Here is a 25,733-nt window from a genome sequence, read left to right as displayed (position 1 = left end):
AAAAAAATGCAAGATTAAATTTGATTTAAAACTATAATTAACGTAACAGTTACTGCAAGAATGTAAAGTTTTTCTATAATTGAGGTTAGTTAGTTTTACTAACAGACTAAAAGACTGACTGACAGACTAGATGGCTAACTCAAAAAACGTTATTTTTCTATTAAAATTTGACATAATTTCGACGTTTAAACCCCTATTATTTACTATTTTTTGTTCTGGCATTGTTTTAAATAATACAAAACACTTTTGCATTGTTTACATCATAGTAAAAGTACAACAAAAAGACAAAGGAAAACAATAACAATGCCAAGCCCGAGATATTTAAGAAAAAATCTGAACAGGGTTTACCGAACTAAATTGCAGTGTTACCAAAATATTTAAATCAATATGTACATATTTTTAAATCTAATTGACTACATTGTTTTTCTTGACATTGATACATCAAACAAATCAGTAAAGTAATTTTTTTTACCTAAAATTTAATTTAGAAATTTATAGTTAATTTGTAAATATGCGTTTTTAAATTACAAAGGCTAGAGTATATGAGGTTCTTTGTTCGATCCTCAATACTTTCAAACAGTTGCAATCTTGAGTAAAGGGCTCTAAACAGTACTGACTCTTGTTGCTTAGCTCAAAACCAGTTCAGCAGGACAACTTTTAGGCAATGAAAACAATTCAAAAGCTAAACCAAACCCAAGACTGGATTGGAGCCCTACTAAAATCGAAAATAAATTTGAATGCTATTTGGAGTGAAAATTAAACTTTATAAAACATTATGTAACCAACAATTATCTGATTTCTCCTTAATTGCTAAAGCTGGAAAGATATTGGATAGATTTAGTTTGTAGTTTTTGTACTTTATATTACAATACAACAAAATGGCAAAAACCAAAAAAGCATTGAATTAAAAATAAAAAAACGTTAAATTAAAAATAAAAAAGGCTTTGAATTCTTTGACTTTCGATAAATCGCATTAAACAAAAGAATATGAACTTTAAAAAAATGTGGTCACGCCTAAATCGGCAAACGATTACCGAACCAGAAAATCTGCTGACGACCAAATTTAAAACAACAACAAAATTCAAAGACGAAGTTAAATAGACTTGTTCTAAAACGACATGGTGTTAAACGGTACAAGAAACGAAAAAAACAACAACATTATATAAAATCTCTATCACAACTTGTAAAATAAACAACTAGAAAATAAGACATTTTAAATTGAAAGTAAATTAATTATAGTTTCAATGTTTATAAAGTTGAATCAAAAGTTATTTTAAGATGTAAATTAATTAAAATAACTGTATATATATACCGGCAGCGTTTAGTAGTGGATAGAACACTTGCTACACCACCATGAGGTCGTGGGTTTAATCCCCACTGCTCCCATGTTGTAGTGCCCTTGGGTAAGGCGCTATAAACGGTATAAACTCCTGCTGAGCCAGCACTTAATCAGCAGTATAGTTACTAGAAAATTGTATTCTATACAATACCCCAAGGTCGCGCATTTGACTTTTCCACATCGAGGATAAAGTTCTATACAAAATATATATGTATATATGAACCACAACATTTTTTTAATAGAATTATTATTCAAAACCACTCATATTTTAATTATTACTTGTAACCGACAAACATACAATTATAGCATTCTTAAAGACTTAATAAATAAAACCACAACATTCATTTTGGAAACAACATTTTATTTTTTTTAATTTAAAAGATAAATAAAGAAATTCAGGTTTAAAAAAAACGAATAAAATTGTTAGATATATTAATAACATTGCACCAACCTGGTTAAATGTTTTTTAGAGTAACTTTTTATTTTAAATAATTTACAAATAAAATAACGACATAACAACAATTTATTTTTTTGAATATTATTAACATCAATTTTTAAGCTTCAGATTTTCTGGTTTTTATCATCGTACCTATATTTTATTATTGCATAGAATAGCACACCTTCCAATTTAGAGCCGGCAATGAATGTAACAAAGATAACTACGCTAAAAACAAATTTACTAAATCCACAAAGGCCTTTAATGCTTCATTTTAAAATTCTAGACAATTTAATACTAACTACTAATTTAAATTTATCGAAAAAAATTATAGAATTAAATGGTAAAACTAGATTACGCTAAAACAAATCGAAGAAGAAATATTTAAAAAAGCAACGCGAATTTTTTAAGGAGCTATCAGTAGAAAAATGATCGCTTAAGCAAGAATACAGCAATATGCTTTTGTAGGTGTGTGGTAACAAGAAATTGAAGATATCTCGAAGTATGAAACTAATTTGCAATAGGAAAAAAATCGGCCTTTTCCGTCATTCTTGCCGCAGCAAGGTCAGGATTTGAACTAATTGCGTAACGACAGCAAACAACGATAAAACAACGACGCATACATGCTTTGAACTAAACTGAAATAAATAACAAAGTTTATCCGACTGCAGCATATAACATTAGTGTGCTTTTAATATTATTATCATTACGAGTATACAACCAGCACCGCATTGTCCGAAACGCCGCCATCTTACAGAACTCGTCTCAAAGTGCAACCAGCTATTCTCACTGGCTTTCTACGTCTCGTGACGTCAAACATGTCCGTTATACGGTAGTGTCAACATAGGGGCTTTGTGACGTCATTTCATGTCGATGTCCAGCCTTGAAATTGGCTGATCGGGCCCGAGCCGTTGCCCCTTGTTTTATGCATCAGCGGAGACGAATGCAAGTTTGTTGCTCGGTTAGCACCTGGCGCCGGTGACGCACGTGATGACGTGGTCGTTTGTGACGTAGTTTCCTGATTAGATAAAGTCGGGCGGGGGCAATCTACAGGGGCAGTTGGAGAAGGGTTATACAGACCCAAGTGGTCGACTAAATCGTCCAAACTTGCTGTCTCTCGTCGGTCTAATAAGTTAAATTCGCGGACAATATAAGTGAAGTGTTGAAAAACAATGTTCAGGTACCCGTGCAAGTCCATTTCACGGAGACGGGCGAAGTGTGAGTAGTACATATGCGAAATAACGTGGAATAAATATCTCTGAATCTTTCGGATGTCGTTCGAAAAATTGTCGGAAAAAGTTTGACCTACGTATAAAAAATCAGTTAAAAAAGAAAGAATATACTCTAATAATGAATATAAATATTCCAAAACTTCCCGAAAATTAATATATTTTTAAGCTATATAAATAACTTGCTTAAATTTAGTTAAAAACCCATATCAACTTTGTCCGAAAAATTTTAAATTAAAAGTTTTAAAGCAAAACATATTCGATATTGAGAAACAAGAAATAGTTTAATCGATCGTGGGAAGGAATTTATCGATTTGAAGGAAAGGTTTTTTAAAAGGAGAGAGGATGCAAGACATTACCTGATCAATACCAGGGCACGTGACACAAATAAGATTAAAGTTTAAAGCAAATCTTAAAAGCATTTTTTAAACAATGTTATTGTAACAAGGTCAAGTTTAGAAGTAAAAGTTAGAGATTTTGGATTATAAACTTGGTAATTTCAATTTTTAAGGTATTTATTGTTTCTTATCACTAAACATGTCTTTAAAAAACAAAAAAATGATAAAATGCAGCTACTATATACTATTGTAGATCTAACATTTATACATATATATATTTTTTAACAACTCACCATATTTTGTTGGGAATAGTTCTTGATTGCTTACACACTTTTGGCAAAACGTCATCACATAATCAATATATTGAGGAGCTGTGCACTTTAATTTCTTTCCTCGTTCGTCCACCCAAGTGTATTGCCTATAAAAAACAACATTACTTATATAACATACGGTGTATATGACCTACGTGACCTAAAACCGATATTACTAATATATTTCATAAGCTTACTATAATAAAAATGAAGGTTAAAAGGGTATATATATATATATGAGTAATAATGATAAAACTTCATTCTTATATGTGAAAAAGTACTACATTTATTTTTAATCTAAGTTTAAAATAAATACACTTCAGTATTACGTAATTTTTAGTTAAATATTAAACAGTTGTTGAATTAAACTTACGTTTGAGAAGGGCCTTGCATTACCGGGCAAGAGTCTGCTGTGCAGAATTCAGATACAGTTCCATAAAGTAAATTAATATTGTGGAAAAGTGAAATAGCTGAAAAAAAAATTATTACCATAACTCTGATATAAAAATATGTATTTAAAATTAGTTAAAAACAATGCCTAAAATGAGAAAATTATTTGAAAAGAGGTTTTAACAGTTATATCTTGTTACAAAAAAGGTTTACAAAACTATTTTAAAACAGTTTGTAACTGGAATAAACTTGCTTAAACTTAAAACCTTGCGGTAAGCGCACTAAGCCCATATATGTGTTTTCTGGAACTTACTGTGCGTGGCAATCCATTCTTTTTCTTCAATTTTTGGTGGTTTTTCGATAATACTACTCAGGTTTAAACCAGAAAGCCGTTGTTGTTTAATATCTTGTTCAAGGTAGGGTTTCTTTTCTTCAACAATTGTCTTTTTTTCATTCTTTTTTCCCTTCCTAGAAAAGCGATAAAAATTCGTTTAAAAATAATTTTTAAAATTATTTTAATAAATTTTATGGCTTCTATGCTGAAAAAATAAATACACAAATAAATAAATCATTCAACACGATATTCTTTTGACCTAAGTAATGAAATAAGCAAATAACCTATAAAAATATCATTTTACATTTAATCTAGGCTAAAAAACTACGCAACGTCGCAAAAATGTTAATGTATAATATACATATTAACACCAGGATATCATACAACAAAAACACATATATTTAAGCCATTTAGTTATATCATTATTTAGCAATTTCCTGGCAAAATAGAAAACTTATTTGATATATAATCTCATGTCATAAATAAGCTTCTAATAAGTTTACAAATTCCAAAGATACCTTGTTATAAAATTGATCATAACTTTCTAGCCTGCTGGTTTTAGGCAATGTAGTAGTCCAGCTATAGTTTAAAGTTTCAATTTAAATCTTATTAAAAAATTTAAAAGCCTAGACGCTGAGCAAACTGACAAAGATCGATTTTAATACAAAAACTTGACGCACACAATAAATGTGAAAACTGTAAAATGACGCAGGAAACTGAATAGAAATTATTTAATTTTTCCCTTCGTAAAATTTGTCTATTTGCTATTGCACCCTTTAGCTAATAACTATAAATACGTTTTTATAGTTTACAAATATGAACTGGTCTTTAAATAAGGCGTCGACATACGCTCACTTACAGCTATACCTATCATTTAATATCCATTACAGACCAACGAGACTAAGCTATTAAAAACGACAAGGCTAACTAGGTAGGTGAACTAGAGCATACAGAAGAATGCACGAAGGACGGCAGCACTAATGCATTCCTTTCTTGTCTGTAAGAACTCGCCTACCGAACTTTCTCATACTGCATTAACTAATATAAACACAGATGTATTAGGCTAACTGTTCTCCTAGTGATGATTACTGCGTGGATAAATCATAACATTAACATGACGTGTTTATTCGAATATCGATTGCAAAGAATGACTCAAGTCATGCTAAGTTTAAATGATTGTGATGGAAAAAACAGTTGTGCTAATTTACTTTTGAATGGTGGCAATTATAGAACTTTAATAAATAGACAATTACATTTAAATCACAACTTAAAATAACAAAAAAGAACAATGTGTCTTATAAAGAATTTCAAAAAAACTTTTTTAAAACCAAAATGATAATTGTAAAGCTTTACATGTAAGCCAAAAGTTTATAAAACTAGTTCTTTAAAATAGAAATCAAACGAATTACGACATTACTTTTACAGTTTACGACAGACAGTGTTCAACACAAAATAAAGCAATAACAACGCAACTATTTTTAACAACTTGCGAATAACTTTAACAACCAACAACAACCCTTTTTCTATTTTTAGTCCATGTTTACCAAAGCGCAGTTTGAACGCTCGCCTAACTTCGCCAACTCTACGATGACGTTTATTGACTATGACGTCACATAGTTAAATATTATCACGCCACTATTAGACGGTATTTAAAAAGAAAATGATGCTGCTTTTACTATTAGTTACCGCAATAACATGTGATTCTTAATTTCCACACATTTCTTGTGTGTTTTAATGACTGGACATTACTATTTAAACAATTATACTAAATATGTTATTCGTGAAAATAATTAAAAACTAGTATTATATTATTTCTATGGGTTTTAAATTTCTAGACAAGTTTGTACTTGTAGCAAAAACTTTACAAACAAGTTTTATGTAAATTAATTAAAATTTTAATAAAAATAAAGGTGTAAACAGTATAAATCCATGATAAATCCGTTATTTTTAGTTTAAATCCTTTACTTTTTTGACTTCTTGAATTTGTATTCGTTCACTGAGTTCAGGGAACGGAATGGTACATCTTGTTTTCTTTTGCTTTTATCAAAATCTTTGCTTGGTGAAAGAATTTGAAGAATTTGATCAAGCATCGTCATTTTAAACGATGTTTTTTTTTACAATTTTTATACAATATTTATCAAGATTTTTAACACAAAACTACAAAAAAACAATATATTATATTATCTATAGAATTTTTTTCAAAAGCCTAATTTTTGGTCCGTTTTTTTTGTTAAACAATCGATTACTTAATACTAGAAAAATTCCGTTTGATTTCTATAAATAAACCCAGAAAAAATTTCATATTCTGAATGAAAATTTTTGGTATCAAAATCCCTACTACCAAGTTTCAAAAAATACATAAAACAAGTTTTGAAATGATATTAATACAATAATGACTACTTCTGGATATTTTCTGTTTATGTTATCTATGTGTAATTGACTAATCAGTATAAACAATATAAATCTAAATTTATAAATCTGAGTCATTTAATATTTATAATTACTATTTGCGAAAATATAAACTTCCTTTATTCAAATATAACTTGAAATATTTAAAAATTATATTTTGAACTAGCCTTAATATGGTTCGAAACGCTAAAAATGGAAGGTTTTTATAACTTTTAATACTTTTGACAATAACACCTACTTTAAAACCTTCTCTTTTTAATTGCAACAGGACATATAAATAAGTCGAAATTTCACAGTTACGAGAATTATTAAAAAGCACGTGCTTTTACTGGTCACGTGATACCTGCAGGGTGTTGTTAAAGCAAGGATAGTCTTGTCGTGATTACAGTTCCTGGTCTGTTCTATTCTTATCTCAGCGTAATTGAATTGTAAACTATTAAACTTACATCAGCATGCTTGCACCATACAAATACTTTTATTATTCAACAAATGCGTCAATACTGTTAGTTGATATTTTGAAATTTCTAAAGCTGCTATATTAGATGTCTTAACATACTCTACCTCTTTAAACTGAAACTACACTTGACAAAGGGTTCTCTTTTATAAAATACCCTATTCATTTATCGTTGAAAACTTAATCTAATCATACAACATATTCCTATAAAATTCCTTTCGTTTACGATCACAAAATACAATGGAATTAGCGTCTCGAATTCGCTCGTTTGGTCTGTCACGTAAAGAAAACAGGACACGACATATGGGAAAGCCAGAACGCGAGTGTCATAAAAATAAATGCAAATTTCAGGGCCCCGAGGTCTGTGTGTTGGCGACCGAAATTAAATATTAGCTCGATTTTAGAAGGTTTAATGTTTGCTGTAACACAAGACTCTTTCCTATTAACGACTCTAAATACAGAACGCTAACTACACTAAGTAAATAAAGTCGCGCACACTGATTCAATATGCTTGAAATATAATGACGTAATCACTAACTATCTTCTTTCGTTTTTGAAATCGATTAGCTGGCAGTCAGATTAATTACAACTGACGAAATTGCTGGGGATTTCAACACCTTGTCATTTTTTCGCCAACTCGAGGTTTTAGAAAAACTGTGACCACCAACCATGCTTTAAACAATCTGCGAAAATAATTACCCTACCACATCCTGTCTACCCTCGCTAAATCAATTTACTTGGCTTTAAAAGGCACGATCTTGGTTCACGATAGCTAGAAATACTAAAAAAGAGGGTGAAACGCACGATAAGTCATCGAAAACCCCCTTTTTCGTTTTATTATTTAGTCTAAAGGAAAACCACCGATGCGCTCCGTAGCTATTCGTTAGTGAATACTGCGAACAAAGAAATAGAATTAGCCTACCAACGACTCTTTTATTCAACAACCTTTACAAAGGAAAAGTAATCTGCTGACTATCCCAATAGCTTGGCGACAACATCGACTTAGTCTTAACTTCCTCGTACGATAATCGCTTCATATCATTTACTCATCAATCAAGCACAAAAAGGCTATCATTCTGTAGGCTATTTTACTTTATAAATAAATTAAACAACATAACAACCTAACATTCCAAAGATGATGTCACAACTCCTCTTGTTAGGTCATAGCTACCTCATAGAAACAACAAAACAGCACTAGACTAGCAATGTAATAATGTCGTCTGTTGGTTATTCATTAAAAAGAATCTTTTCTCCTTTCTCCTTATACCAACAGTTGTTAGCGAGTCTTTAATTAAATACACTCCGCTTAAAAGCGACATCAACCAGTTTTGGAGTCGAAAGTTTAAAAGCTTCGTTGGCATAGGCTTGTTATAACAGCTCGAAGTTTGTTTTGTCAATGTTTAAATAACGGTTCGAATTACTTTTTCGCGCAGATCATTATTTAAACAACATATTAAAAACTGTACTTTCCAAAGTTTGCAAAAATTTCGGCAATACGAAAAAATCAAAAAAAATTTTCATTCAAAAATCACAACTGAAACTAGCCTTTCTTTATACCATACAAAATACTGTATCCTGCAATAATGTTAAAAAAAGTCAACCAAAACCGATTGTAAGCAAACAGGAAGAATAAAAACCATAAGTGCCGGTTTAAGATAGATGATATTTCTATTAACCATAATTTAACGCTGTGCATTATTATACAAGGAATAAACAAAAAATGGCAATACAAAATCCATACATGAAGCAAATACACATTTTTGTCGAAATACTGACTTTACACCCTAAACTAATTTCACACATAATTTTTTATTACTTCGACCCAGTTTTTGAGGCCTGTACTAAGTTAAAATATTTAAGACCACGTGGTATTGTCCAAAACTCAAATAAAAATGACAAAAACCTGAAATTGGAAACTGCACACTTTTTTGTAATCTCCACTAGCGATAAAAGTCTAGCCAACAGCAGACGAAAAACATAATAATTTCGTGGTCTTAGCAACTCGCACGCACATATATATACCTTAACAAAGCGCGCACATATATATTTAACCAACATCTGCGATTTTTAAATATAGCAAACAACCATCCCTTATTTGTATTTTATTGCTTTTAAAAACCACGCCATATACGCCTAGTATTAAAGTCAAATTAAGCGTAAAATTAACGTCGTTTTCGTTATTTTTAAATACAGACCAGCGGGGTATATATAAAAGGGAGTTGAAATTTGTAAAACCGTCTGTTACTTGACATTTAAATGCAGAAGTTTTTAAGTGGTGTAGCGAAGGTTTTAAGGTTACGCTATAATTAGTTTCCATAATACATTATGCTTACCCAAAACAAAATTGCTGATTACATATACACTAAAAAATTTATTTATACCAAAACTTGATTGTTTCGAAGAAAAACGAAATCTATTTTTAAACCTGAAAAGATTTTGTTGAAAAATGCGAAGTCATAGTTCATTTGCATTTTAAAATTGTCAACACGCATCATTTTTACGCTTCAGTAGTCATAAAAAATATTTAAATTCTTTTTTTTTTTAAATATAACGCCCTAAATTTATTCATTTTTTACCAAACAACAAAATAATTATAGATTGAAAAATAAATATGAAACTAACAAAATCTAAAGATTACAAATCAAATTTAAATATAACTTAAAAATTGCACGCCTAAAATTCCACCCAACTTAAGTTTCTATATCTGGGCATATTAAAGATTAAAATCAACGGAACCAACTTTTTTTCTATTGGCTTTTAGTGGTCATCAATAAAAGCATAACTTACTTATATCAACATTGTAAACAAGATAAAAAAATCGAAAATGATCTATTATCTTTACAGAAAAATAATATTTAAAGACATAAATTACCCAAATTTTGACATATAATAATATATATATATTAAAAAAATAATGTTTAAAAACACACATACATATATATAATAAATATTTAATTTTACTACACAAAAACGTATCTAAACAGATCACATTTACTCTAATTAATCATAAAATTGGATTAAAAAAATAAAGCGTACCAGCAGCAGTTGAAAATAAATGATTTTGTTGTGGATGGAGATGGAATAACACTTTTAATACAAACACTTTCACTTTTTCGTGAAAAACTAACAGAACCCATATATCTGTGTGGTATTTATTGTTGGCATAGAAGCATTGTCCTTAAATATTTTCTCACATAAATACTTCTATCAATATATTACAACAACACTAAAAAATGTATTACAACAAATTTTACTTCTGTAATAAAACGGAAATTACATTCAATGTTAATTGTTATAACTAAACCACGTGTTTCCGAATAGTAGCGCAATCTTAAAGAATTTTCTTGAAATAGATACAAGATTGTTAGTATTAATAACAATCTCTTTATTCTCTGAAATTTTAAATGTTATGCATCCCTTAGAGCTTACGCAACCCCTAGGGGTTCTTAATCGGGGGTACATTTACTCCCTGAATTCTACCTACCGAGGGGGTAAATTTACTGAATAATTGGGTAAACGAGACAAAAAGGTTAAAAACTCCTGCCCTAGAGCTATTTGATTGAATTTGTAATTTTTTATATTTTAAACTGAAATATTAACATAATTAAGGTCTACATACTTCGTGTCAATGTTTAGGCATTTGGCTCAACTATAATCTAAAAATAAAAAAGCACTCCAAAATATTATTACTAAAATTTTCGCAGTATAAACTTTAAATATAAACTAATCCAAAGCTAAATCCTGTTTCTTGACTTTTAATTTTAACCTTATTCGAGTAAAGAAACTAAAACGCGGTTAACTAAACAAATAACGCTTTCCAGAATTCAAATATATAAATATATATTTATTTAATTGACGAACGGTTCTTTTTAAACGGAATAAAAGATATATATACCAATAATAAAAATAGCTTTTAAAGACGGAGTATAACGTACAATGGATGAATGTTTTAAGGAATAACCCAAGCCTGACGAGCGGTAGAATTCGGGCTTTAACATTAACATACATGGTTATTATTATGCTTCAAATTGAAGGTACGAAGTAACTCCAGGCTTAAGGGTTTAATAACGTACACCACAACAATACACGACATTTTTAATAACACAGCGGAGTTTATATTTGCCTAAAATATGCTTAATCACAGTTTTCTATCTTAATAGTAAACTAAGAAAAACATGCATAACATTTCCTTAAAATGCTGGTAAAACTTTCCTTTATAAAATGTTGTAACAACCAGAATAATCGTCAAGTAATATGCAAAAAATATTTTAATAAAATCGGTGAATCATAGTTTTTTTATTGAATAACAAACAAAAAAAAACCATCGCTTCGAAAAAAAAAATACCCAATTATAAATATACGCCAAGACACACAAAAAAGGCTTTAAAATTCGATAAAACGTGGTTATCTATTAACACACAAAAAGTTAAAAGACAACGCTTTAGCCTAAATTTCACTTTTCAGAAATTTTTATAGTTTTCTGCGGTTTTCCTAAGACACTAATTCGATCTATAAGGAAGGGTAATGAAAATGTCCGGTATTTATACTACCCCATAAAAAGAACAGCGGATCGGAATGCCAGTGTTATTTCTACCAACCGTTAAATAGATCTGCATAAACGGGAAACATGTTCAACCAAACACGTCACGCTTACTAAGTTAGTCACGTGATCGAAGGAGCCCGAAAAAAACGGCCAATTTGCGTTCAAAACAAGATTGTTTTGCACCAAAAATTACAGCTTTATAAGCTTACCCTAAATTAGGTATTTCATTTGGGGAATTGTCTGGGCAAATACTTATTTGGAAAGTTGTTTTGTTATAGTGAGGCATTGTGAAGTAATTAGTGAAATGAACATGATATGTGTTAAATTATTTACCCAAGATCTCCTGGTCTTATCTAATTGAAATTGAATATCTCGATTGACGTCAAAAATCACTTTTTACCACGTACTAAGTACAATTCAATAGCGTTAACCGTAACCTTACCAGCATTATGTTACTTACTATTCAAAGGATTTAGTTGAACAAAACTTTGTTACGAAAATTAAAAATTTTGGGCTAAAAAAAAAGTTTTTAGAAAGGGCGAAAAAGCAACGTGCCGAAGCTAATTTAATTACACAACTGTACAGTGCCCTCTAACGGTGCTAAAAAAACTAACCAAGTACACAAAAATTGCTTCCTGGTTGAACAACTACCTAACAGGTTTTTCAATTTTTAAAACTAAAAAAATATATTTTAAAAGTCGCTTTTTATCAGCGTTGTAACATTTAATACTTCTATCTAACTCTCTAGTCATATTTAAAAATAGTTAGGCCTTTATAATCCTAAAAAAAGTTAAGAAAATATTTATTAAAATATCGCAATACCAAAAGTTTAACTTTAAAACTAGGTTTTAAGTAATTATTTAGTTTTAATATAATGTGGTTGGATAGCTTAGTTTTTGGCCAAGAGCCACCAGTCTTGAGGATTACCATAATCTTGTTTCAAAGTTTAGTTAAAAATAGATTTAACCAGTCAAATTAAAGCAATTATTTTATATTATTTACTGCCTAAGCCATTGGAGAATTTGCAATAAAGTTATTTATAAAGAAAGTTTTAATCTTAACTTTACTTTGGCCCTTACAATTATGCTTAAATCATGTATATATAAAACACTTTTTGTAACAAATAAGTAAAAATAGTGTTCATCAAAAATGACCAAAAATAGTATGTTGTATATGGTTATATTTATATATAAACAACAGATTTTTATATATAGCATGCAAAAGTCTTAATCAAGTTAATAAGATTGTATAAACATAAAACAATTCTATATAGAAAAATGTTAAAATATATATATATATTTATTTATATTGTATATATATATGTTACATTTTACTGAAAAGATTACAGGCATAGGCCTCAGCAAAAATATTGATTTTCAAATTGTGGTTTTGATACTACAACATACTATTATACACATTTATAAATTTATAACCATAATGTTATCCTAAATTACAATACCTTAATTTATATACAGTTTATACTTTAGATAGCTTATACCTTAAGTACTTTAGAATATTTAGATGTTTAATATTTTGCTTACCCCATTAGCCAATCCATTATTTGTTCTTTATTTTCACTTTGTTGATTTTCAACATTCGCTATCTAAGAACAAAATTTAAACAAAAATTAAGTGAAAACTTTTTTGTAATTCTATGCAATTAAAATAATAAAGGAAGGCACACCCTGTTATTTAGTTGGCCAGATAAAACATGTTTATAATTACTACACAAGAGAATTACTTTAATAAAAATAATTTTGCACATAAAAATGCTTTCAGAAAATTATTGTTTTAACAGTAAGCCCATAAGAAATGCATTAAAAGTATTTAAATGTTGAAGTCCTATCTTATCAAATAATCAAAATATTTTCACAGATTTTATCAGGAATATAAACATAGAGAAAGACGCCAATTTCTATTACATTAACTCTACAGAATTCCTAGATTTTATTACATTATATATATATTTTATTTTTTATAACAAATATAGTTTGTTTTATCAGCTTATTATCAAATTAGTCAAATATTGAATAATTTATTTATAAATTGATTTACTTTGTTTATTTTGGGTAAAAACGCTTGTTTACAAAATGTTCTTAAAAAATGTTAAAAATTACAAAGTAAAAGCAGCATCATTATTCAATTACAATCAGTGCAATTTTATATATTTTTTAAAAATTTTTTCATACTTGTATGGTATATATATATATTATTTTAAATAATACAAATTTTTACAATATATATACATTATTTGTAAAAATGTGTTTCCTTTATAGCCGATTATTTAACGTAAAAATGATAATATTAAAAGTTATTTTAACAACAAAATGTTTATTTTTTTATAAAGTTCTTAACAGATTAACATTAAGTATCAACATATTTAAAATAAACAATAAACAAACAAAATTAAACCAGACAAGACCCAACAAATTTTAAAGAAAGATAGAATTATGAAAAGAATTTGATTGAATAACATTTAGTTAATTTTATCAGCAGTAATTTAAAACTTACAATACGATATTGACATGACACAGCAAAAAAGGAAGTCAGAAAAGATATTTATTATTATATTCTATAGCCTATATAAAATTAAAGTTTTATTTAACAAAAACATACAGTCATAAATGACTGTTAATTACTACCAACTAATAACAACTACAAATAACTTTAAAAACCAACTTAAAATAGACTTTAATAAGTCAAAGTTGCATTATCTTATTGTCGATGTCAGACAGTTAAACAACAACAAAACAGCAACATTAAAATATATATTTTTAGATTAAGATAAGCTTTTATATAAAAAATATTGCATAAACCTTACCAAAAATGTTTTAAAGGTCGGTGCTTTGTTGTTAGGTCTGTTCTTCTGTAATTGCTTGATATTAAACGAGTTAATGCAGAAAATTAAACACGAATTTTACTAAGATAATCTCTATAAAATACCAAATCAATAGCTTAAGGTAAACCTTACATAACATGTATAATTAAAACTTTCATAACATAGCGAAAATAATGTTTAAAACAGGTAGCTGGCCACGAATTTCGGTAACGTGTTCTTTACGTAATTGCATGCAAAAATTCCTGAAACTTTTCTCCCGGAAATTGAGAACTTTATTGTTGGTTAGTTCCCGGTTCGAAGTAGAGTTACCGGGTTCTCCATTTGAGATCCATTTTCTAAGTAAGTTTTCAAGTTAAGGCTTTTATAGTTCTCTAAATAAATTATTTTTTAATTGAAAAATTATTAAGTATTATAAAATAGGTTTTTATTGTAATAATTACATTATATTTTATTTTACTGTAGAATGTGACTTACATAAACGCATTTTACAATTAAAATACAATAAATAAAATTTTTAATAATTTTAATTCTATATTAAAATTATCAATTATTTATATCCAAATTTCTAAAATTTGGAGTAATAACTAATTAAAAAATACGTAAAATAGCGCCAAATACGGTTAAAACAAAATTACTATGACAACGAAATATAAATTGTTATTAAAACGATCGTTACTGAGTTTTGTGCTGTTTTCTATTAAGATTTACTTTATTATACGTGGATTGCAAATAAAATACATTTACAGCAATTAAAACTACATATTTTATTGTTGTAATTTTAATTTTAGAGTTATAACGCTGTATGCCTAACCCTATAGATTGTAGATTAATTGCAAATGTATTAAATTTCTCTTTTACCTTATTTTGAATTAATTCTATAATTAAAAAAAATTTTGGCTAAATTACCTATTAAAAATACTTTGTGTCAAGGATTTTTGATTTTTTAAATTTAATTTGTTAAAACTTATTGTAAAAATGATTCCACCCAACTCATCCCTCTTAAAATATGATAACCCAGTTTTAGTCAGTAGAAACACAGAAAAAAAGACTTCAAAGGTAAACATAACATTGTAAATAATTAAAAAAATAAGTTAAAATTTTACACATTAATATAAAACCTGTAAAACTTAAATAAACTACTTTTAAAACTTGATTCATATTGTTTTATTAGTCGAGAGCACTTAAAGTTAGTCCTCAACAAGTAGCCTCCAAAGGCCCAATCCCAGGACCCCCTAAAACTGGACAATTATCCCCAATAGATGCTAGCAAACAACAACAAACAGATGAAATCTTAAACAGCATTCTACCTCCAAGGGAATGGAATGAGTCCGGACAACTGTGGGTTCAACAGGTACTCATAATAATCATAAACTACTCTGTTTTAGTCTAAAGTAAATTTGTCCTGTAGTTTTATCTATTTCCATTAAATTGTAAGTTAGTATTATACTTTTGGCTTTAAAAAAATACAAATGGTGATATCTGTAATCATAAATCTACAAGTATTACTTTATACTTTAATTCAAGCAACACTTAAACAATAGCCTACTTAAATCAAACAATTGCATAGGTATCAAGCACACCAGCAACTAGGTTGGATGTTGTAAACTTACAAGAAGAACTCGACAAACGTCTGCAACAACGACAGGCAAGAGAAACAGGAATTTGCCCAGTTAGAAGGGAGTTATACTCACAATGTTTTGGTGAGTTGAAATAAATCAACAAATATATCAAGTTTGAGTAATTTTAAAACTTTGCTTTCATTAAGAGATAATGTCAAAAATTTGAAAAAAGAATCTAAAAATGATATTTTTTTTCAGATGAACTTATCAGACAAGTCACAATAAATTGTGCAGAGAGAGGACTTTTATTGTTGAGAGTTCGTGATGAAATTAGAATGACAATCGCAGCTTACCAGACTCTGTATGAAAGCAGCGTTGCTTTTGGTATGAGGAAGGCATTACAGGCTGAGCAAGGAAAAGCTGATATGGAAAAGAAGGTAATTAAGTGTTTTTAGATAACATGAGCCATAAGATATTGGGTATCTCATGCTGTGGGGCCTTTAAGTAAGATGCCAGAAAAAGCATAAACTTCTGCTAAGCCAACACCAAAGTCAACATGAGACTGTGTTGGGGTACCATATGTTTATGTTGTAAATTCAACCTTTCCACAACTATTACAGTAATTTGCATCAAAAAAATAAAAGTTATTCTTTTCCTCCTTTTTTTAGATTTCAGATTTGGAAAGTGAGAAGAGAGAACTTGAGAGAAATGTCAATGAGTTGAAGGCCAAATGTGAGGCAATCGAAAAGAGAGAGGCGGAAAGAAGGCAAGTAGAAGAGAAGAAACATGCAGAAGAAATTCAGTTCCTTAAACGAACTAACCAACAATTAAAGGTAAACATAAAGTATAAAGTTTTTTGGTTAAATTAACAAACTATGCCTGTAAATTAGTTTCAATACTGTTTAGCAATTTACCAACATAATTGCTAACATTTTTTAACTTTTAAATAAGCACAATTTTTTTTTTAAATTTGTTTGGATATTTTTTAATTTTTAAAATCTTTTAATCTTTAGAGCCAACTGGAAGGAATTATTGCACCGAAAAAATAAACAAACTTCTTAAAGATCGGTTGTAGTTCTGTTTATATCATTTTGTTTATTGTAAATAAAAAGTATTGTTAGTTTGGTTCTAACTTTTTTTATTATATTTGTTTGTGTTTAAAAAGATTTTTTACAATAAACTATAACAGCTTAAAAACTTTTAAAAGTTACACATTTTTTTTACATAAATGCGGAACTAAATAAATTTTTAAACTTTAGTAATTACTGGCTACATTTTTATAGCATTTTTTGGTACTTTTGTTAACAAATTATTGTAGACAATTTAGAATAAATAATAACTAGACTGTCAAGAAACAATTTGTACACCCAAATAGTTTATAAAAAAATACAACAAAAATATAAAAACTAATAGGCTATAAATGTTATAAATACATAAAACTACAAGTGCTAAAAGCTATTTTAAAATACACTTGATTATAGGAACATTAGCAAATAATATAAAATACTGCATATAATACAAAAAGGCACCGTTTTATACAACGCATTGATGACTATTTTAAACAAATCAAATTGTACCATTTTATTTTCCACTAGCTGATTCTCTAAAAAATAAAAGACATAAAGAACATATAAAAGCCTGTACAGTAAATTTTCTTTTCCCACTTTTTCCCGCCAAAATTTAAATTTAAAACTGCTTTTTAATATAAACAACTTACGGGATATCGAATGTAGCAGCCAACCCTCGTCTGCGAGCAACTTTGGAGGATTTTGAGATGTAAGAATCAACCTCTGATGTTGGTCTTCCCCAAACTGGTTTCCTAGGTCCAGTTACCTAAATAAGAAAATCTTAATTTACATGCTTGCTTATACTATCTTAAAATATAAAAAGTTTTAAAAAAGAAAAGAAATATTCATAAATTTGATTTTTTAAACATGTTTATTATAAAACAGTCCTTAGTTGTTCACATATAACTACAGTAATTCATTATATTAGTATACAATTTTTTAATAATATATGTATTTAGTACTTTGATTGTTTTTAAACTAAAATAAATCACCTGTGAGGCACTTTCAAAGTCTTCATCATTGTCATGGTGAACTGAAGAAATATTTGATTTTGTATCATCACCCACATTCATTGAACCTCCTAGACTCTCGAAGAATCTGCAACAAAAATGAAAGTTGTTTTTTGTGCCTGTATGGGTTTAATAATAAGATATCTGTTGCTTTTCTTAACAAACCTTTTTTATAACATCTTAATACTCTTATAATAAAAAGTTTAACAAAGTACAACTTACTTTGACATATTTAAAACCAACTCAATTTCTTCTTTTCTTCTGTTTGTGTTTAAGATCGGATGCACCCCTGTTTTAGGTGGATGCTGCAATATATAAATTCACATAATTCTAATATTTCTTAAAATAAAAATTTTTTTTGTATAACTTTTTCTTTTTTTTGGCGCATTAAAGACAGTGAATAGATTATAAATTCAATAAATATTACAATAATGCATCTGAAAAGAATGACAAAATCAATTTAATAATTTAAACATACCATAAGTAGGCTATTAATGTTTACATAAAGATTTTAATTATGTTATGACATGGTCAACTACTTTTTACCATGATTCCTTCTTCTTGGAGTAAACTGTAGTCCTCACAAATCTCGATCGCATCATCTTCATTTTCCTGATCACTGTTCGAAGCTGCTTCAATGTTTTCCTTGTTTTTCTTCAATTTTTTCACAGTCTCACTATGAACAAAGTTAAAAAGTGTAAATGGTTTAAAAATTTAAGTATTAGGCAATTATAAATAACTTGTTTTTTTTTAATTGAAAATAAGTAGGTAGTTGCTAACTTTAAATTTTTTCTTCTCATTAATTTTTCTGTTTTCGCATCTTTGCTTGATTTCTTCTTTCCTTTCATTTTTACTTCTTCAGCTTAAAAAATGTAACAAATCAAATTAAAAATAAGGCAAACCAACTGAAAAAAATGATTATTAAACTGCTTAGAAAAAACTTGTATATTACTTGGTTGGCATTTAATTTCTGAGTCAAGATTATCCGAATAATTTTCATTGGAAACTTTTCCAAAAACTTTGGGTTTTGCATACAACAAACATAAGTCCGTATCCTTCAATAAAATAAATATTATTATTAAAACTAAAAAGTGTACTTATATATTTACCTGATGTAGTGGTAAGAACACTTGCTACACTACACATGAGATCGGGGTTTAATCCCCACTGATTTCATGCTGTAGCGCCCTTGAGCAAGGTGTCAGCACTTCATCAGCAGTATAATTATCGGACAATTATAATCTATAATATCCAATCTGCCACAGGCAACTCAAGTAACTGATGCTACTTTATGTTTAAGTCGCGCATTCAACTTTCCAACATCGAGGATAAAGATATATACAAAAATATATATATATATATATAATGGAGCTTAGTAAAGAATATATATAATGATGTCAAATCTATAGGCCCACCAAATAAATAAAATTTTTGTGTTTTGTGCTGCGCAGGTAAAGGTAAATCACTGGCAAATATTAGTTGAGATTTGCAACCATATTGTGACAATTAAAATCTTGACCATAAGGTGGGCTATTAACTAGTTGTTTTCAATAAAAAAATGGGCTTTATCTTTTTTAATACCTGATTGTCAGAACCTTTATTTGCTTTTTCTCCATCAAACACCATTGAAGAAGATTTAGTTTGTTTTGATTTTTGTGTTTTGTTAAAAGATGCCGGTAATGTTTGAGATGATAACACTAAAGTTAAAAAAACATTAACTTTAAGTTTAACAAAAACTTTGTGTCAAAATTACATTTTTTAAAGTTTATCAAATTAAATTTGAAATCTCAAAAATTTACAATTTAAACTAACCTTTATAAAACTACTTTCTATATAAAGTCTAAACAAGTTTCACAATGCTTAATCTTACCACTCTTGCTTTCTTTTGTTGGTGACTTTTTGCTGTGGCTTTGCCATGGTTTGGAATATTGACGACCAGTTTCATTTTTGTTCTCAAATTTCTCTGTTTTTGGTGCAGGGGGTGATTTAGCTCTAGTAGGTGAACCTTATAAAATAAAAAAAAGAGAATTTTTTTGGTAAAAATCTAACTTATATTACATTAACTTGTCATAAATTAAAAAGTTTATTAATAGGCTATATAAATAATTTTGCCAAATTTTTGATCATTTTAAGAACTCACCTGACCACATATTAGCATTATGTGAAGAACTTAATCTTTTTGAGCTAGATAATGTTTTGGTATCAGTCTAAAATATTAATTTGTAAATTATTTTGGGGTGAATTAAGTATGACAAATACAAAAACTTTAAATATTGTCACAGAAATAAAATATTATAGCACAAATAATTTTTTTTTTTGTATATATGCTGATTAAATGCTGGCTCAGCAGGAGTTTATACCGTTTATAGCGCCTTACTCGAGGGCGCTACAGCATGAGGCCAGTGGGGATTAAACCCAGGACCCCATGTGTGGAGTAGCAAGTGTTCTTACCACTACACCATGCTGCCGTTAAGTTTGATAACAAGAATTAATTGATGCCATATTTTTTTTAAATTAAATAAACCTTTTGAGTTAATTTAGTTTTTTGTTCTTTTTTTTGCAATAATCCAATAAGATATAAAACAGGATTGGAAGGCAAATCATGAATTAACTTTCCCATCATATCCTGTTAAGTGACATAAACAAAAAAATTAAAAAAATTTTATCTTAAAATTAAAATAAATTTAAAATATAAATTTTTTCTTTATTTTTATTTTATTAAAACATTTACTACAAAATTAAAACCATACAACTTACCTCAAACAGTTCACTAACTTTATTCTGTTTTAAATACGACTGTATTTGTATCTTGGACGCCATTTTTAATCAAAATTAGTCAAAAAACAAAAAAGTTTGAACTATCACCTTGGTTTCAATTTAAAAATATTTTATGGCTACAACGTATTCGAATCAGTGAGCCGTAGTAATCTTAGGTGATTTCCCGATTTTAAAGTGACGTCAGATTTGCAGCATTTATATTTATCAAAATTAATAAAAAGCGCTTGTGTTTTTAGATTTTTGTAAATAATAACAGTTAAATAAGCTATCAAATTTATTATTAAACGTACATAGGGTCTAATGGTAAAGTTGCCAAACGGTTAAGCTAGCGTTAGAGAGCCCTATACAGCTATATAATTTTCGGAAAACGCTTCTCGTAAATAACGCACGTTTTTACAATTTGATCTGTTTATAAAATCTGGCACAGCACCGTCTAAAACAGATTTTTATCTAATTTTAGCGCCTGAACTTGATTAACTTAAACATTTATTACGTTATAATTATATATGTTGTATCTTTTGTACCAAAATAGGCTATATAATTCTGTTTTTTTTTAATTATTTCACGTGATACTCTTTTCCTGTACAGTTTAAAAATATCTTTCAGACTACTTCCAAATGTCTTCTGGAAGACCAAAACGCGTCCGCAAAATAGTAAGTTATCATGAAGATCATGTGCACTGGAAGGAAGAAAAACAATTGCAAAAAGTTTTGCTAAGATCTTTAAAAGAAAAACACAGCTCCCCAACATCAAAAACTAATTCACCAGACCAAGATAACTGTTCAACATCAAACACTACAGAGGAAGAACAAGTTGAGAATACTTTGAGTGTTCCAAACAATTTATCTGGCCAAAAAAGCAGTCCTGCTGGTTTAAAAGATGATAATTGCGTGATTCGTTTGACTAGGTTACAAACCAAACTATTAGAAGCAGTAGGGATGGGGGATTTGGAAAATGGAACTGAAGATCAAGAAGTAAGTTCGGAAGCAACCTCCGAAACTTCATCTGCTCACAGCTATACTGAACGAGATACCGGACAGCAAGAGAAATGTGATATAACCCAGCAGGAAATGAAGAACAATCAAGATGACCATGTGCCAAAGATGAGGGCACAAAGAAAATTCGCGAGCAATTCTTCTTCCCCGCAAACAAGAAGTCAAAGTCCAGTAAAAATGCATCGACAAAAAGTTCACAATCGAAAATGGAAGGAAGAAAATCCAGATGACTTAAAGAGATCTGTGAGATTGTCGCCCCGAGTTATTCTAAGACCAGTAAGAGCTTGTTCGAGTGAAGATACCACAGATCAAAATGAGATAACAACTCCACCGTTAAAACGAAAAAAGGGACGACCTAAAAAGAATGTCTCCGAAAAGGAAAACACGGTTAAACCAAAACCAAGACCTCTTTTTCCTGGAATGCCGAAAACAGATTCATTTGTTTCCTTTTTGTGTTTTAGAAACACATCTGTAAAAGTAAACTTAATTGATTGTTTCAAAGCAAAATAATTTAATTACATAAACGCTGGTCAAGAATTTTTTTTATGAAATTTTCTTATTTTTCACTTTTCGTTTGTTTTTATTTAACAATGTAAAAAACAAAAGAACAATTTTTACAATGCCATTTTTATGTTTGCGTTGATACATAAAACTTGGTTTAATAATATGATCCTTTTTTAATACTATTATTGGTTACAAAATAAATCCTGTTTTTTCACTGTGTTTATATTAATATGCTGCTTTTTCCATGGTGTTATTTGTTCTAATTCACGTTCATGTACACTTTAGTTTCTCTGTTCTTTCATGGTTCAGTTATTGCAGTACTTTGAATAAATATACTGGGAACAAATATTTTTTATGTGGAAACAACTGGTATAAAATACTGCAGTGAAATATCGTCATGTACTAGGAAGAAATGAACAGCTGTTTCATGAATTATATCTGCATTAAAATATTGAAATTTTTTTATAAATTAGGCTTGTAAAAGTGCAAAAAATAACATAAAGTTTTGACGCCTATAAAATAAACAGAACTGTATCCATTTTTTTTGTATATATATTTTTATCCTCGATGTGGGAAAGTCGAAATGCACGACTTAAACATAGAGTAACATCAGTTACTCCGACCCAATTTGAGTTGTCTGTGGTAGTTTGGATATTATAGATTATAATTGCCCGATAATTATGCTGCTGATTAAGTGCTGGCTCAGTAGGAGTTGATACTGTTTACAGAGCCTTACTCAAGGGCGCTACAGCACGGAAGCAGTGGAAATTGAACTCACAACCTAATGTTGTGTAGGAAGTGTTCTTACTACTAAACTACGCTGCGGGTTTTTCATGAGATCCTGTATATTTTTTGGTACCTAAACATTTAGTTTACTTACTACAAATTACTCTATAAGGGTTCATTTGTTGGCTAGTAAGGAATTGTTGAAATTTCCTAATATCAATTCGAGCACTAGCTAGTTCATGGGGCAACCAGTGTTTACATAAAGCTTGAGAATCACAATCTTCTAAGGGTGGAATCTCAAGGTTTTGAAATCTTAAAACATGGACAATAATTCAATTTAGTGATAAATTAGTTATGTCAATAAATAATCAAGACCTAAAAATCAGAGTTAGCACTTGAAGATTTAAAAATCAATAAATAAAAAAAATTTTTTTAAATGTACAAAGCTTGCAATTTCAAAAAAAATTAAACAGAATATTGGGCAACTTAATTTATTATAGAATTAATAAAAAACGAAAACAGATTTAACCTGGTAGTTGCTGAGACTATCTCAGTTTCGACCATCATTGTCATATCACCTTCTTGGTTTGCTGATATAACGATATAACTACTCAAGTTTTTTAATCTTTCTGTGATGTTTTTAAGCTAAAAAGTTATTAAAATAAATCTATTTATATTAAAGCTTACATCTATATTATATTAAAGCTTAGTGGACAGTATATATATACATGTTTGTATGTCCAATATAGGCCTACAAAAAAAAGGCTTTTTGTCAGTTGCAGGTAAATTATTTCAGGCAAATTTTAGTTCAAAATCGCAACTATAATACAACAATTAAAATGCCACCCAGAGCATATTGGCTATTGACAAATTAATCAAATATTAAAAAAATTATGAAGAACAAAGTTATATTGTTACTTTTTAAAATAAATTACAAAGTAATAAAAAACAAAAAAACACAAATCAATCTTACCAGTTTTAAAGGTGGCATACAAATACTGACGTGAAAATCTGGCATTTCAGGTTCTAAATATTCACTCCATAATCTTTTTGGAATTACGTTTACTGGAATATCATGAGTTACCATTCGCGAGCTGCTAACCAGTGAGGGCTTAATAATAATCAATATATGTTTAATAAATGTTAAAAAATAAATTTAGGTTTTTGTTTATTAATCATTTATATTTTTTGCCAATAAAATTACTATTAAATTAAATTTTCTATCACAAAATCCTAATGCATTAGTTACAAAATTTAACCATATATAATATATATAAGAATGAAATCACCAATTCAATTTCAAAAGTGAGACCAGGTGACTTCTTTTTTGTAAGTTTAATTTTCATTGATTTTGCACTATGAGCTGACTTCAAAGCTCTGCAAATATTCTCAGCTACAACTTCTAAATAAATTTCATTAAATTCGCTGTTAACTCCTTCCATCTGGTATTCATCAAAGAAATTACCCTGACAATAAAAAATATAACCTTTTTTGTTAATTTTTATTTTTTAAACATTAAAATAATAAACATAAGTGTGTATATATAAAACGGTTGTAAAAACTATTTTAAAAAATTTTAGATTGCAAAATTACAATCGTAATAAATATTTTGTATCGCTGCAAATGAAACTAACTTAAACCGGCAGCGTGATATGAACACTTGCTACATCACCATGAGGTCGAGAGTTCAATCCCCACTGCTGTCATGCTGTAGCGCCCTTGAGTAAGGCGTTATAAATAGTATAAACTCCTGCTGAGCCAACACTTAATCTGCAGCATAATTATCGGGCAATTATAATCTATAATATTTCAAACTGCCACAGGCAACTTGAGACTGGGTCAAGTAACTGATGTTACTCTATGTTTAGGTCGCGCATTTGACTGTCTAACAAAGGAATAAGTAAAAAAAATAACAACAATTTTTAAAATATTACATGTTTTAGTTCACACCACATTCGAACTCCACCATTAACTACTTGGTCAGGTAAAATAAAATAAATTTTATCCTCAGATAAACGGAGAGTGCAAGTTTTTAATAATTTGCTTATTGTGGTGACAACATCTGAAATAAAAGTAATTGAATATAACTACAAAAAAATTAAAGCCAAACGTTTTTACTCAAAAAAAAAGTTAATTTAAATATAATTTTAACATTATTACGATAATTTAATAACAATTTAAATATCAACAGGTTTATGGATTTAAAAAAAATTAAACAAATATTTTATCAACGAATTTTATTCATAGTCTTGTAGTTATTAGTTAAAATAGTAAACAAGCTTTAATATGTAAACAATTAAGTTATTCAAAATTCCTTTACAAAATTATCAAAAAAGTTAAAAAAAATTTAAAAAAAAAAAGAAAAAAATTTCGTTATTTACTTGTAAATTGATGAATGCAATTTATGTCAACAACTTTAGCTCGAAATCTCATGTTATTGTTAAATTTCCAAAAAGTTAGATTTGAATTTCGT

General features: G+C 28.7%; 5 protein-coding genes across 8 annotated transcripts; 2 read left to right on the top strand and 3 right to left on the bottom strand.

Annotated features, from left to right (window-relative positions):
- Positions 1–1,666: 1,666 nt before the first annotated feature.
- LOC145760495 (MOB kinase activator 2-like) lies at positions 1,667–14,716 on the bottom strand. Of its 4 annotated transcripts, XM_082574423.1 has the most exons (6): positions 14,604–14,716; positions 13,325–13,386; positions 4,357–4,511; positions 4,027–4,123; positions 3,636–3,760; positions 1,667–3,080 (listed from the first exon to the last, which is right to left on the bottom strand). In XM_082574423.1, the coding sequence occupies exons 2-6, from the start codon at positions 13,339–13,341 to the stop codon at positions 2,641–2,643; spliced, it is 834 nt and encodes a 277-aa protein (XP_082430549.1). In that variant the 5' UTR covers positions 13,342–13,386; positions 14,604–14,716; the 3' UTR covers positions 1,667–2,640. The 4 variants fall into 4 exon arrangements, with proteins under 4 accessions (XP_082430549.1, XP_082430535.1, XP_082430527.1 ...); XM_082574409.1 differs by lacking the exons at positions 13,325–13,386; positions 14,604–14,716 and adding an exon at positions 10,277–10,488; XM_082574401.1 differs by lacking the exons at positions 13,325–13,386; positions 14,604–14,716 and adding an exon at positions 6,343–6,573.
- An 832-nt stretch (positions 14,717–15,548) lies between these two features.
- On the top strand, positions 15,549–17,305 carry LOC145749987 (33 kDa inner dynein arm light chain, axonemal). The gene is made up of 6 exons (XM_082565891.1): positions 15,549–15,677; positions 15,793–15,972; positions 16,189–16,321; positions 16,439–16,617; positions 16,849–17,013; positions 17,194–17,305. Exons 1-6 carry the CDS (start codon positions 15,597–15,599, stop codon positions 17,227–17,229), a joined length of 774 nt encoding a protein of 257 aa, XP_082422017.1. The 5' UTR covers positions 15,549–15,596; the 3' UTR covers positions 17,230–17,305.
- LOC145749976 (uncharacterized protein C8orf34 homolog) lies at positions 17,211–21,149 on the bottom strand. Its single transcript, XM_082565880.1, has 12 exons — positions 21,015–21,149; positions 20,782–20,883; positions 20,398–20,464; positions 20,128–20,262; positions 19,839–19,954; positions 19,210–19,312; positions 19,038–19,119; positions 18,804–18,933; positions 18,480–18,562; positions 18,240–18,345; positions 17,898–18,013; positions 17,211–17,783 (listed from the first exon to the last, which is right to left on the bottom strand). The coding sequence occupies exons 1-12, from the start codon at positions 21,075–21,077 to the stop codon at positions 17,762–17,764; spliced, it is 1,125 nt and encodes a 374-aa protein (XP_082422006.1). The 5' UTR covers positions 21,078–21,149; the 3' UTR covers positions 17,211–17,761.
- A 464-nt stretch (positions 21,150–21,613) lies between these two features.
- LOC145753967 (uncharacterized) lies at positions 21,614–22,860 on the top strand. The gene has a single exon (XM_082570532.1). It carries the CDS (start codon positions 21,653–21,655, stop codon positions 22,538–22,540), a length of 888 nt encoding a protein of 295 aa, XP_082426658.1. The 5' UTR covers positions 21,614–21,652; the 3' UTR covers positions 22,541–22,860.
- LOC145753975 (checkpoint protein HUS1-like) lies at positions 22,598–25,733 on the bottom strand. The gene is made up of 7 exons (XM_082570544.1): positions 25,642–25,733; positions 25,195–25,322; positions 24,550–24,726; positions 24,234–24,371; positions 23,790–23,905; positions 23,415–23,572; positions 22,598–22,972 (listed from the first exon to the last, which is right to left on the bottom strand). The coding sequence occupies exons 1-7, from the start codon at positions 25,691–25,693 to the stop codon at positions 22,887–22,889; spliced, it is 855 nt and encodes a 284-aa protein (XP_082426670.1). The 5' UTR covers positions 25,694–25,733; the 3' UTR covers positions 22,598–22,886.

This window comes from Corella eumyota, chromosome 1 (assembly GCF_963082875.1).
Source record: "Corella eumyota chromosome 1, kaCorEumy4.1, whole genome shotgun sequence".
NCBI classification, from domain to species: domain Eukaryota; kingdom Metazoa; phylum Chordata; class Ascidiacea; order Phlebobranchia; family Corellidae; genus Corella; species Corella eumyota.
Note: the sequence above shows the minus strand (reverse complement) of the source record. Positions and strands in the feature narration are given on the sequence as shown.